Here is a 15,022-nt window from a genome sequence, read left to right as displayed (position 1 = left end):
ACAAATGACAGTTTACTTTTACCAAACAGCTTATCAAGTGATCTTTATGTAAATACTGCAAATGTTACCAAGTCCCTCAAAAATCCCAACATTATTTTTACAGATTAGAAAAGAATAAAAGCCAAAAATAACACCAATAACTCAATTAAAATAACTCATGCTTGTGTTTACACAAAATGTGATGAGCATAATATATTCGTCACACCACTGTAATTATTCTCTGAAAATAATACTCTAAATATTATTTTGACAATGTAATTATAGTTCTTACCTCAAAAGTGGTTACAAAACTGGCACAGATACCCTGCTAAAATTCTACCAAGCATAAGGTTCTCACAGAGAAACAGTCAAAAAATAGTATAAGAACTTTATTAGGAACCAGAACACCTTTTAAAAGATTTGCATTAGGTTTGAACTAACATACTATAAATACTTTTAAAGTTTCATTGTTGAATACAAATTTCATTCTTGAATGAAATTACTTGAAATAAAATTCAGTAATATTCGTAGCTTCCTTTTTCAGGAAGATAGCAAGAAAACTTAGCTTGCCTTCCTCCTTGCCTCTAGTAGCTTTGCAACTCGGCCTACAAGCATAAGCTGTCTACCTGAAATGGATACAACTAAAACATTAAAGACCTAAATAAATACATGCTCCATACTCACAGACTGGAAGACACTAACATTAACATGGCAATTCTCCCCAAAAGGACCTATAAATTCCACACAATTTCTAGTATCCATAATATACACTGAGTGGCCAGATTCATATGACCACCCCATCAGTACTTCGTTGGGCCACCTTTTGCCTTCAATACTGCAGCGATTCTTCTTGGCATTGACTCCAGGAGATGTTGAAAGGTGATGCGAGGAATCTGACACCATGCCTGATGAATAGCATTGTCCAGTTCTGTGAGATTTGATGGTTGTGGAACCAGCTACCCGATGGCTCTTTAAACTTCGTCCCACAAATGCTCAATTGGATTGAGATCTGGTGACTGTGGGGGCCACCTAGGCAAGGTAAAGTCTCCCTCATGTTCTTGAAGCCACTCCTGCACAATACGAGCACCGTGGCATGGCTCATTGTCTTGTTGGAAGACGCCATCTCCATTGGGATACGCCATCAACATGATAGGATGAACTTGATCAGCAACGATACTTAGGTATGTTGTGCTATTCAGACATTGTTCCACACGAATTAAAGGGCCCAAATCATGCCAGGAAAACATGCCCCAAACCATAACACTGCCCCCACCAGCTTGAAGGGTTGTACTCATGCTTGTGGGGTGCCTGCTTTCATGCTGTTTCCGCCAAATTCTCACTCTGCCATCTGCACGATGCAACTGGAAACGTGATTCATCGGACCACATGACTTTTTTCCAATGCTCGACTGTCCAATCCTTGTGTTCCTGTGCGAATTGGAGACGTTTTATCTTGGTAACTGCAGACAGCAAAGGTGTTCGAACAGGCCTTCGGCTTCCATATCCCATACGATGCAGTGTACGGCTAATTTGCCTACAAACGTCAGGTGGTCATAATAATCTGGCCACTCAGAGTGTGTGTGTGTGTGTGTGTGTGTGTGTGTGTGTGTATCCATCCCACATTCAAAGGCTTTTAAGTCGCACTGTTTACCCATATCTTCAGAAAAAAATCACTTCTACTGTCGTGGTAAACAACCTGCTTCCCTATTTATAATGGTCTGGCCCTCTAGCAACTTTAGCGCGAAATTATAGCTAATTTGCCTACAAACATCAGGTGGTCATAATAATCTGGCCACTCAGTGTATAAGTAACTCCTATAATTTGACAAGAAAAAGGCAAACAACCCAATTAAAAACTGGGCCAAGGACTTGAATAGACACTTCCCCAAAGAAGATTGACAACCAACAAGCACATAAGATATTCAACATCATTAATCATTAGAGAAATGGAAATCAAAACTACAATGGGAGACCATTTCACACTCACCAGGATGATCATAATCTAAAGAAAAGAAAAGAAATGTTGGCCAGGATGTGGAGAAACTGGAACCTTGAACATCGTTGGAGAAAATGTAAAATGGCTCAGCTGCTGTGGAAAAGTCTAGCAGTTCCTTAAAAATCCTGTATCATAGCCCTGACTGGTTTGGCTCAGTGTATAGAGCGTCGGTCTGCAGACTGAAAGGTCCCAGGTTCGATTCCAGTCAAGGGCATGTACCTTGGTTGCGGGCACATCCTCAGTGGGGGGGTGTAGGAGGCAGCTGATCGATGTTTCTCTCTCATTGATGTTTCTAACTCTCTATTCCTCTCCCTTCCTCTCTGTAAAAAATCAATAAAATATATTTTTTAAAAAAATCCTGTATCATAAAAGCCTAATATGCAAATCAACCGAACAGCTGAAAGACCAGTGGGACGGCTGGTTGCTATGACACACACTGACCACCAGAGGGCAGGTGCTCAAAGCAGGAGCTACCCCCAGCCCACAGGCCCCAACCAGCAGCAGGGGGCAGGGCTGGCAAGCGGGTGGCTCCAGGCTGGCCAAGGCAGGTGCCAGCAGGGGGGCGGAGGGGATCTCCTGATCGCCCTACTGGTCACCCCTGATCGCTGGCCAGGCCTAGGGACCATACCCATGTACAAATTTAGTGCACTGGGACTCTAGTTTAAACATAAAATCAACCCAGCAATTCCACTCCTAAGTATATACCCAAAGGAACTGGAAGCAGGTACTCAGACAAGTACATGTACATGCATGTATTTATAGGTGGCACAATAGCGAAAAGGTGGAAACAGCCCAAACAGTCATCAATGAATGAATGGCTAAAGAAAATGTGATCTGAGCATTCAATGGAATTATTCCGGCATAAAAAGATAAAGTTCTGATACATGCTACAATACGAATGAACCTCAAAAAACATTATGCTAAGAAAAAAAGCCAGACACAAAAGATCCCATAATTCTATGATTCCATTTATGTGGAAAATCCAGAGTAGGTAAATCCACAGACAAAATGCAGAATGGTGGTTGCCAGGGGCTCAGGGAGTAGGAAATGGAATACAGCTGCTCAGAGGGCCCAGGGTAGCCTTTGGGGGTCATAAAAATATTTGCAAGGTAGAGTTAGTACGTGTACAGTCCTGCAAATGCACTAAATGCCACTACTCAGTTCAGAGTGGTTATTTTTATCTTACGTCATGTCAATAAAAAATTACTTAAGGTGATAAACTGCAGCTACCTAAATTGTGGACACCTCTCACACACCTCACAGAAACAGGTCTGTAAAGACCAGTTCCTCTGACTGTGGGTATCAGTGAGCAGCCAAGACCAAAATCAAACAACCAATGTACTCATCAATTCAAACCAGTTCATAAAAAGTTTCAGAAATCGCCTCCTTTAAATTTGATAGATCATCCGCTTGCTTCAGTGAAGAGAAAATTAATCCTTCGAGATGAGAAATAATCTCCTACCATTTATTATATTAATCTCCTACCATTTATAAACAATGAAAAACAAATCTTTGCAGCAGAGGTGGGAGAGCAGGGGAAAGGAAGAATGGACTGAGGGAGACAGGGGGAGACATTCTGGAGATGGGAGACAGAAGAGCATATTATACTCTGATGAAAACGAGACAAGGGAACAGCTGAAGAGGCGGAGGGAAGGGGATAATTTCAGGGCAGAGTATCTGCGTGCAGAGGGAGGCGCTGGGTCAGGCTGATGGCTATTTAATCGCAGCGTTTGCTTGCAGGGCACTTCCTGCAGACGTCTTATTTCGGGGCACATCGTCACGGGAGAAACCTGCTGCCCACCTCAGCTCGCGGGATGCCAGGGGCACCCTATCTACAACGTGTGTACTTTCCAGCCATGACAGACCACAGCACCTTCTGAACTCTCTGAAGCACGTGCCACACAGACCTAAACGCAGCTGCCTTTCCATGCAAGAGAGAGAAATCCATCTCTACTGCCGATGGTTAATCCCCCAAGGGCACTGGGGCTTCCGTTTTGTTAAAAAATAGAGCAACAAACAGAACTTTGTAACATCTTAAAGGCAATTCACAGCTAAATCCCACAGCCTATCAATTTCTTGAGAATATTTGAAAAATTACTGCTGTTTAAAAAAACTGAGAGCAAACACTTTGTAAATTCTTAAGTTAACTTAATTCAAAGGCCCAAAGGAAGAATTCTAAATCAAATAGGAATATGCAGGAATTTTAACAAGTGAGCTTTAAATAAAAACACTAAGAAATCACAGAATAGAATGAAAATTAAACCAAGCCAGGCAGCATTTCAAACAGCTAATTTAGCCTAGCGCACTCTGTGCCTCAGTTTCCCTGCTGTACAAAGAGATTATGACCTCAGTTCTCTGCCCACCTTGCCACAGCAGCATGCATATTCACACGGAGGTAAGTATGCCTCACTTTCAATAAAAATAGGCATTAAGAACGGTATATAAATAAATTTATAAATCATTTTAAATATAGCTGGAGATTTCTCACTTAAAGAAGTATCTGTAGAATTATGTTATACTTTCTTTACTAAAACGAATTTTAAGGACAGCTTTTTAAAAGCCAGATATTTACACTGGGATTTTCTTATTAAGTGACTTGGGCTTACCCATCAAGTATTTTAATTCTCTGGGTAAATATGCCATATATTAAAATTGTATGTTTTTTAAGCATGATGTTAGGATAATAACCCTCGCTCAAAGGCAAGTGTCGATGCTAATAGTTCAAGAACCAAAAACATTCAAAAAAACCTAGAAAAGCTTCCTGGCCTTCAATGTAAGAGGCCTGGTTCTCCTCTGATCCCACATCATCAGCCACTGGCGATCAGAGCAAACCTGCCATTCTGGCGCACTCCTTCTTCTTTGTCTAACACATTCAGCATCTGGTTCTCCTCCATGGAATGTAAGCGCCCTGAGGGCAGGGGCTTGGGGTCACCGTTAGGATCACACCCAACACAGACTGGGGGGCTTAACCAATCAAAATGCCTGTCTCACAGCTCAGGAGGCGGGAGTGGGAGGAAGGTGTGGGCAGGGTTGGTTCCTTCTGAGGCCTCTCTCCTTGGCTTATAGACAGCTGTTCTCTCCCTGGGTCCTCACACAGATGTCCCTCTGTGTGTGTCTGTGTCCTGACGTCCTCTTCTTATAAGGACACCCGTCACGCTGGATTAGGGCCACACACACGACCTCACTCTACCTTAATGAACCTTTTTAAAGGCTCTGTCTCCAAATACAGTCACATCTGAGATACTGGGGGTGAGGACTTCACCATGTGAATTGGGAGGAACACAGCTCAGCCACAGAGGTAAGGAAGGAAGTTGCTAAAACTTTTAAAATGATAATTCTTAGGTACCACTAATAAAGTTTCTCTGCATCGTTCGAGAACATTTGCTTTAATGAATGATTAATACTCAGTGTTTAGTTTTTAAACCTTTTCAAATACGTAAATAATTCCCGAGTCTTCCGGACGTACCTGTCAGCAGGGCTTCCTGTTCCACTCGGAGCTCCCGAAAAAGAAGAATCAAATCAACAGCAATGCCGATCGTATCCAAGTTCCTGGATCGTGATGTTAAAAGAGACCAAGTTAGACACGTTCCCAAGCCTACATTTCACATGATCCAAAAGCAGCGCTGAGCCTGCTGGGCACAGTGCCTACGGCCAGCAGAAAAAACAATGGTCTCCAAAGAAAGAGTTCAGAATGTACTGCTTTCTGTAATTGCTGAACCATCAGCCCCATTCGCTCCCCAAACCTGTGAATGTGACCTCACAGGGCAGAGGGACTTCCCAGCAGGAGTATATTAAGGACCCTGAGGTGGGAAGAGTGTCCTGGAGTATCAGGTGGGGCCAACTGAACCACAGGGTGCTTCTAAGGGGAAGAGAGAAGGTCAGGGTCAGGGAGGGAGGCCTCGAGCCCAGAAATGCAGGCAGCCCCTCAAAGCTGGAAAACGTTCTCCTGAGCGTCCAGAAGGACTCTCCATGTCACCTCAGTCACCTCAGCAGACAGGAGAGATGGCATTCCCCAGGAAAGCTCTATGGCAGCCCCTCCTGTCTAATGTGAATCCCTATGACATACATGTGCAGCCAAAGGATTTGAGAAGGTTACACCAGTAGAAACCCTGCCAGCTTGAACAAAATGCACAGAGAAAGGATGAAATGAAAGGTAGTCAGACTCCCCAAATTCTACAGGTAGAAAACAGGCTGATAAAACTACTCAGCTACAAACATGTGCTACCCTTGAAGAAAAAGGAAGGATGACTCTAAGGGCGGGTCATGGGCAGAGTCTCAAGCCACGGAGGCTTAATGCCTGGCCTTGACAGCTGAGTTTGCCCAACTGGATTTTGAAACTGCTTAGGGCCAGCGACTCCCCTTCCCTTCCATTCTCTCCACTTTAAAGGGCAATGGCTAACACTGTTACCCGATGCCTGTCCCACCACTGTATTTTGGAATAAAAAAACACATTTTCTAGTTTCACGTATCATGGGACATGGCCAGGCTCTTTCGTTCACCTATTATCTACGGCTGCCTTCACACTACCAAGGAGAAATGAGAAATTCTGACAGAGGTCACAGAGCCTAAAGTACTTATTATCTGGCCCTTTACAGAAGAAGTACAGCAACCTCTGCAACTGGGTGACATTTACATGCAGAGCTAACCACTTTCAACCGTGTTCTCTGAGCACTTCCTGAACTGTCAAGATCGGGTGGTCTGCTCGGCCGTATTAGGCCCCGTTCCACACATCCTAGAGAAAGAGCAGCCACATTCACACAAAGTGCAGTGTTCATACAGATGATGTGAAAAGATCTAAGTCTCAGTAGCATCACACCTTCTGACTAACTCTTTAGTAACTTAAAGTAAAACACCAGGAAAATATATGTTGGTTGTGATCTGAATCTTGACAGGTTCAGAACTGGCTTCAGTTAAGGTTAGCCTTGAAGGCTTATAGAATCTCTGTTGTATTTCTGACTAGAAAATGTTTTATTCTGAGCTGATACCCTAAATAGTTGGAATTTCCCTTTAAAACCAACAGTAAATAAATATAAATCTAGAAGGTAAAAGGCAGGACAACTAACAAAATTCTATCTTGGTGCCTTTATTTTGTGCAACTTACGGTCAGGTTGAAATGAAACCGAACATTCTGACCCAACTGTAAGTTGCAAGAAATAAAGACAACACGACCCCGGAGCATGGCCCAGCCAGGAGACCGCTGGTGTTTTATCTGCCACAGTATTTATTTGTGTAACGTTTGAATTTTTATAGTTTACATATATTACTTTTGTACTCAAGAAAGAAAATAAAGTGAATTGTTTTCCAAGAGGGTAACATAAGCGTTTATTGGCTGAGCGGTGTGCCCCGGGACCAGCAGGCACTTTACATAGATCTCATCTAAAACTCACCCTGTGGAAAGAGAGGAGAAGCCAGTGCTCAGAAAGGCGAAGGCCCTTGTCCAGGGCCAAGGGCTGTTACAGGGACGACAGTCACACACAACAGGGTCAGTGTCTCGGGCTCGTTATGGCGGCTGCTCTGAGCTGAGCTCTAGGCTGGAGTCAGAAGAAACGTTCCTGGGCTCTTAGTGATGAGTGACTCGGACAAGTTCCTTAACCTCTGAGTCACGGTTCTTCCATTGTAAAATTGGGAAAACAGGAGCATACTATTTCTTTTTCTTTCTTTTTTTTTTTTTTTTTACATGTATGGAGCCATCGCACAGACAATCTGATAATTATAGACCCTGTCGGCAGGAACCATATGTTTTGATGTGTGTGACTGCCTATGGTTGCACTGCAGCACACTGTTTCTTGAATTTGTTCTCAGGATTACACAAGACACTGCAAGTCAAGCCCTTGAGTTACAAAACCTGGTGCTTAGGGCAGGCGCGCAGAATGCCCGCCTCCTTTCCTGAGAGGCTGGCCAAGCGTTAAGACAGCCCTGCCAGCCCACAGCCAGTTTCTGCTCTAACTCCCCCTCCCTTCCCCCATCGCACAAGAGAGCCTCCCCGCCTAGAAAGAGACAAAAGAAACCTGCCCTGGCCCACTCTCCCAGCACACAACTAGTTATGTTTTTAAATGTTGACTATTATTATCAAGATTATAATTGTTTCTATCCATTTGTCTGCAAAAGGATGGCAGGTTTGGTTTAGAATTAAAGTTAAACAACCCTAGCTTTTTTCCCTCTCGCCTTTTATCTTAAAAATCCCATTAATCACAGCGAAGCCTCAGGTATCAGAACTGTCTAGGCAGCGCAGGGCGTCCCCCTGTCCCCTCAAGTGGCTTCTGGACCAGCCCGACTGCACCCATCACCGCAGTGACAGGGAGGCCCGGAGGCTCGTCTACACTCAAGTCCAGGAAAGAAAGGTGAGCGTGCTCTTTGAGGCTTCTGACTTCATCTCAAGTAAAAATTTTTAATAAAAAGCAGATTCCATAAAATCAAAGAGGAAAGGTGTTCAGTTCTGGGAGGAGAGAGCAACATGTCAAAGCACACACACAGCACCGAGCAGTGTTTGCTCAGCTTTCAGCCACGTTATAAAACAGGTGGAGCCCGGCTGGCGCGGCTCAGTGGTTGAGCGTCGACCTACGAACCAGGAGGTCACAGTCTGAGTCCTGGTCAGGGCACATGCCCAGGTTGTGGGCTCGATCCCCAGTAAGGGGCGTGCAGGAGGCAGCAGGTCAATGATTCTCTCTCATCATTGATGTGTCTATCTCTCTCCTTATCCCTTCCTCTCTGAAATCAATAAAAGTATTTAAATAAATAAAACAGGTGGAAGTGGAGTGTTAAGACAGGTCATCTTAGACCTTTACAAAACCTGCTCCCTGTTCAAAGCAAACACAAGGGCCACTAATTTAAGCACTGAAACGAATGAAAGCACTTAAGCTAAGACCAGCGAGGCCCAGAGCTGCACGTGCATTAGGCAGAGTCTGGGATCAACGACTCCGAATTAAGTTCCTATCTGTGCTGTGTGGAAAACCAAGTGCCTCAAAACACATACATGCAAGTGAGAAACCTAAAGCCCCACGTAACCACACTCCGTGGCCGGTGACACCACTCTCTACCGGAGCCCTTCTCCCCCAGTGACACCAGTGCCCCGCGGTTTCTCAGAGGCACACGTGAGGACAAGCACGCCACCTGATGGAGTTCTGGTTCACGGAGCACTCGATGCAGGCATTGCGGAGGCACCGGAAGCATTCTGTTATGAGCTGCAGACTCGAGGCCAGGTGCTCCACGTGGGACGGGTCTCTGCAGGCCAGCTCGACGGTGCGAGCGGATCTCTTCAAGATATCCAGGACTCTTTGGAAGATAGTCCTGGGTGCAGTTTCCCTGAAAGAGGACAAAACTGTCACCAACCAGAAAACAATAACCTAATCTCCCAACGTCCTGTTCAGAACACAGCCTGTCCTTTCTGGGAGGGCGGGGAGGTGAGCTGGGCCTGCCTGGGCCAGCTCCCTAGTTAACAACACAAAATAAAAGAGCTACACGCACTGAGCGCTATATGCCAGGCACCGTCCTTATCAACATTTTCATGTGTTATATCGTTTAATCTTTGCATTAAGCCAGCACTGTCCTCTCCATTTTAAAGATAACTGAAGGGGAGGGGCTTTGAGCAACTTGCCCAGGGCCTCGGGCAGTAACTGGCAGAGCCGTCCCAGCGGGGGCAGTGTGACCCTGTGCTCCACTCCCAGGACAGCCCACACCCAATTTCAGGGACTGTTCGTGCTCCTGGATCTGCCCTTAATCCAAGTGGAATCGCTACATTTCATGATCCAGATAGACAGCAGAGCCATGGCCTGTGACCCAATGCGCAGTAAAGTACAGTTACCAGAAACCAGTCATGAGGCCTGACTGCCTGGGAGGCAAATACACGATCCATCTCGAGATACAGAGAAGCTGGCCACACTGAGCGAGAGAGAGTGTGTGCCAGCGCGCACGTAGTCATTCAACTACGTGTGTGTGTGTGGGGGGGGGGGGGGGGGGCAGAGACCAAAAGCCTGTGCCCAGGGGAGAAATGAGCTTGAGCTGTCCCCTCAGGCACCCAGTTCCCACATGCCTCTCATGCCAGGAGCGGGCCTGCACTCACTCTCATTCCAAAGCTATGAAGGGAAGAATTTTTTGTACAACACAGCACCTAAATGCAAGCCAACTTCCTCATTCCGGACTCCCCGGGAACCAGCCATCTAGCTCAGCGTTAGAAGGAGTGCCGCCGTGGGGACAGTGTACGGATCTCGCAGATTCATTGACCATGTGTTTCCTCCTTTTGCCCTCATCCTGCAATCACAACCCCTACGTCACCCTTGGATTAAGCCAGATCGTCAGGGAGCTGCGCATGCATGCAGAACTAGGGACCATGAAACGCCTGCAGCTGCTGGGCTTGCTCAGTGCCGGGAAGACCTGCATGTCCCCTTTCCCACCCAGGGGAGCTACTCCCACCTTGAGCTTCAGGGCCATGCGGGCTGGTACTCCAAGTGGTGTGTGTGCATCGCATGGGCAGCTCGTACAACCACACTGCTGGTCTCAGCCTCTCCTTTAAGATGTCCACAGCACCCAGAGCTCGTCTTTAACACGGAGTCCAAGGCATGACTTCAAGTATTAACCTTATTTTTCCCCACGTGGCTTTCCCTTCTCTCCCTTATCTTTTACTTTATTCAATCGTTTTTATATTTTCAGGTGCTTCAAATTTGTTTTTGGAAAGAGGCAGAGTGTAAATTAATCAATTAAAAATTGAGGAATCGGGCATAAAATAAAATAATTTGCCCGCATCCCCCCAGTCAGCCGTCTCTAAGTATGGAACGTGAAGTGAAGCTCTGACTCAGCATGGCAGTGACTGGTGATCAAATGACAAAGGAAAGCCCGAGGGCACACCGAGGGCACACAGACCTGCCTCAGTACGGCAGGAAGCAGTTCAGTGGTAGCCACTGTCAGTGCCAATATGCCATGAAAGGCCTTCACTAACTCTCTCAAGAACGCTTTAAGGAACACAAAATACAGTGCAGCAGACATTAATACGCTAAGAAAATATCCAAGAGTTAAAACCTTTCAAAGACTGCCAAGAGTGCTCACGATCTCTACAACGAAGAATTTATTATTTAATCTTACATTCAAATAGAAGCAGAGCTCTGCAACTTGAATAATCTACAGTAAAGCCTCTTTTTTTCTAGTAAGATGGCTAAAATGTGTGTATTACACCTGTGATAAAGAAGCCAATTATGTCTTCTTTCAACTGGTCCTTTGCAAGCTACCTCTGGCATGGGAGTCAACTTCCTACTGTGAAGGTCGTCCCTGACGTCACTCTGAAATCTTCACATTCGGTTTACTCAACATTGGTACCTAGCACTGCAAAAGCTTGCAATTAAACTCTGGTAGACTAAGCACAATGGGAGAAAAGCATTTTCTTAGGAAAACTGGGTAACTGATGTTCCAGCAATAGAACAATTAGTTCATGAACTGGCCTGTGATGATTCCCAATGTCACATGTTAATTTGTCATTTATGCACCATGCCTTTTTCTTTCATTCTTTCTTTTCTTTCTTTTCAATCCTCTCCCAGGGATATGTGTATTGATTTTAAAGAGAGAGGAAGGGAAAGAAACATCAATCTGTTGCCTCCCACACACACCCTGACCAGGGGTCGAACCCGCAACCTAGGTATGTGCCTTGACCAGGAAGGGAATCTAACCCGCAACCTTTTAGTGCATGGGGTGATGCTCCAACCAACTGAGCCTCCTGGCCAGGGCCATGCCTTCTTTTTTATTTATTATACTTTCAATCAAAAGAAAAATGTTTAACTGAGCTAGTCAATCAACAGGTTCCTGAATCCAAGTAACTATGACCAGCCACTCAAGAGGAACCATGGCAGCGTCCATCGGCACACAGTAATTCACATCTGTGGGTCAGAGAGAGGGGGAGCTAGGGTTGTGATCACTGTCCTTTCCTGTCTCCGGGTTGCACACCCATCAACTCCTGAACATGCCAAGCACCTGCAATCCTGTGTCTGCTCCACCAGAATGCCCTTCCCACACCTTCCCAGCCAGTTCTCTGCCTGCAAGTCTTTGGGTCTCCTTCATTCTCACCCCTGGGGGAACTCCCCACTAGTCCAGTCCAAGTGAACCAGTTCCCACCTCCATGCTCCACTGGCACTCAGTCCAGAAGACTGCAGTAGCACCAACATCCATTATCTTCACTTCCAGTTACCTCCCCAGCTAGTCTATAACGACCCCTCGCCCCCAAAATAGAGACTATCTTTCTTTTTATCCCTAGGCCCAGAATTGGCATTCACTAATTGTTCTGTTCGATTCAAGTTTAAAGTAAGTGATGAGACTAAGTATTTGCATACTCAGCGTGACATCTGCTTGTGATCCAAGCCCCTGGGAAGCCAGGCCGGAGGCAGCAGTGGGATCAGTGCGCTGGAAAAGGGAGCTACTGAGGCCTCGGCTCACCCCTTCCATTTCCATTAAGAAGCCACATATCCTGGCCCCAAAACATGAAAAATGTCATATGTTAAGAGGTAGATATCTTCTGATTGCAACTTAACAAACATCTAATTTCTCTTCTACACTATACAATAAATGGCTAAGTTTAAAGGGGGAGGGAGAGGACTTGTAACCCGATTAAATATATTTTAAATTTATTGAGAGCAGAGACTATTTCTTAGATGTCTGTATCCCTCTATAAAGGGGCTAGGGGAGACTCTTTCATCTAGACCAGTGGGACTCAACCTTCCTAATGCCGAGCGAGACCCTTTAATACAGTTCCTCATGTTGTGGTGACGCCCAATTTCATTGTTACAAATTGAACATAATTAAAGCATAGTGATTAATCACAAAAACAATATGTAATTATATATGTGTTTTCCGATGGTCTTAGGCGACCCCTGTGAAAGGGTCGTTCGACCCCCAAAGGGGTCGCAACCCACAGGTTGAGAGCCGCTGATATCGACCCATAGAATAAATAACTATGATTTTATTCACAATATTTTATACAGTATGACACATTAACAACTTCCATCAGATGAGGACAAAAAGCTTTTACTCTTCTATACTTCCTTACCTTCTAAATGGCCTTGAAAGAAAGCTTTTTTGGCATTACAGATCCAAAGTAGTTAAAATGTACTTGGTTTGCAAATTCCAAGTTCACTGTCAAGACAGCACAGCTAAATATGTGTAATGATTAACGACAGTGAAATAACTAGTAAAGATCAGTCAATCGTTCCTATATTACAAATGTTAATAACAAAAATTGCTGTCATTTCTGCTTTAACCAAACTAACACAAAATATTCACAAGGACTTTAAAAAGCTTAGCTACTTCATTCACAGAAGGCAGAAAGTACTTAAGAGGACAATTAAATTCAACCGTTAGACATTCCTATTAGGTAGGAATGCATACCCTGAAGACAACATATAAATGAAATGTTACATTACACACAAAAAAGGCCCCCAAAAAAGCCTTTGAATTATACAAAAGGTAGAATTTCATTTCCTTCAAGTTTGAACAGATCTGTAGGTGTAATCTCGGCAAGTCCTGTTTGAGCAAAATTAAAGAAAACTACCCATGATTACATGTTAACAGGTTAGAGAGGTCTAATAAACTATATGTACACACATTTTACAGTCAATTCATCGGTGGAACCTCCTACTGAAAGGAAACTAAATGCCAGTCATTGTAATGGTGCACCGAAGACTCTCACACTCGCTAAAAGATTTATTCTAATACCTTAGATTTAATTAAAAACTGGCACATGCGGTTTAGAGTAGTTTAACCACTGTCACTAAGAAAAACTATTAAGTACATACAAGTTCAGAGATTAAATAACAATCACTGGTTGTTATTAAAACCATAAGCCCTGCCTCCTGATGTGACTGGGCTGACGGAGCAAAAACAGAAAACAAAGCATTTCCATCTTCTGCCAAAAGCAGCCGAGGCAACATTGTGAAATTCATCTTTGCAGACCTCACAGCTCCTCTTTGACAGTCTTTTCCCACTTCTGTCACATCCGGGACTCCCCAGCTGTCCCTGACAGCCCCGACCACTCCCCTGCGCAGGCAAACTTTGTCTGGAAAGGGTCAGGGACACACGTTAGGCTGTGAGGGGCTGACAAGCTCTGTCACAACCTCTAAGCTCTGCTGCTGTAACACAAAGGCAGTCTCAGGCAACACCTAACTAGCTGTGTCCTAATAAAACTAGTTTTATGGACACCGATACTTAAAGTTCATATAATTTTCACATGTCATGAAATTTTATTTATTTTCCCCAACCATTTAAAAATGTAAAAATCATTCTTAAATCAAAGTCCATAGATCTAAACTGAATTAAGAAGGGCACTGTACCCTGGCCGGTGAGGCTCAGTAAGTGGAGGGTTGTCTGTGCACCCAAAGGCCATGCACAAAAGGCCTCTGGTTTGAGTCCAGTCAAGGTGTGTGCAGGAGACAATCAATCGATGTTTCTCTCTCCCTTCCTCTCTGTTTAAAAACAAATAAAAAAAATTATTTTTTAATCACATCGTTTTAATACCTTGTCTTTGTTTAAACTGCAGTAATGCTGAGAGTATATGCTGCAGTCCTTAAAAAGAAAGAAGGGAAATGAGAGCCTGAGGGAAAAAGGGACAGTAAATAGGAAGTAGAAGGATCAACAGGTTGTAATTGAAAAGTTTTAAAAAGGAAAAAAAAATAGAAAATCAGATTGTGAATTTCTAACAAAAACCACGTTGATTTTATTTTGAACGTCACTGAAACCACAGCTCACTTTTGGGAGAATTGATGTCTATATTCTTTAGGTTTCCTATCGTATAATGGTGTATCTCACCACTGAAGTGTTCTTTACTATCTTTTGATAAAGTTTTGTAACACTCTCAATGGTGATGAGAGCCACTGACACTTCCATTGTACTTACTATGTGCCCTGCACTCTACCAAACACTCCATGGATGCACTCCTCAATGGCTGTAATGAGAGTATCGCTTGTTTACAAACCGTCTTCAACTCTAATATGACGGCTCTAGGCTTGTGGCCTTCAGAGAGGTTGACTCAGCCTGGAGCTAGCCACGGGGTTCCTTTGCCTTTGAGTGAGTGTCCTTGC

The 15,022-nt window shown here is 44.3% G+C and overlaps 1 protein-coding gene across 2 annotated transcripts in view; it reads right to left on the bottom strand.

Moving 5' to 3' along the window:
- Positions 1-15,022, bottom strand: part of ATXN10 (ataxin 10) — a 126,012-nt gene that overhangs the window by 97,115 nt on the left and 13,875 nt on the right. For both annotated transcript variants that reach the window (XM_081084804.1, XM_081084805.1), the window contains exons 2-3: positions 9,084-9,275; positions 5,440-5,522 (exon numbers count right to left, since the gene is read on the bottom strand). In XM_081084804.1, coding sequence (XP_080940930.1) covers positions 5,440-5,522; positions 9,084-9,275 — 275 coding nt within the window. The remainder of the gene's footprint in view (positions 1-5,439; positions 5,523-9,083; positions 9,276-15,022) is intronic.

This window comes from Myotis nattereri, assembly GCF_964212035.1.
Source record: "Myotis nattereri genome assembly, chromosome: 2".
NCBI lineage: Eukaryota > Metazoa > Chordata > Mammalia > Chiroptera > Vespertilionidae > Myotis > Myotis nattereri.
This window is presented reverse-complemented; position numbering and strand designations above follow the sequence as displayed.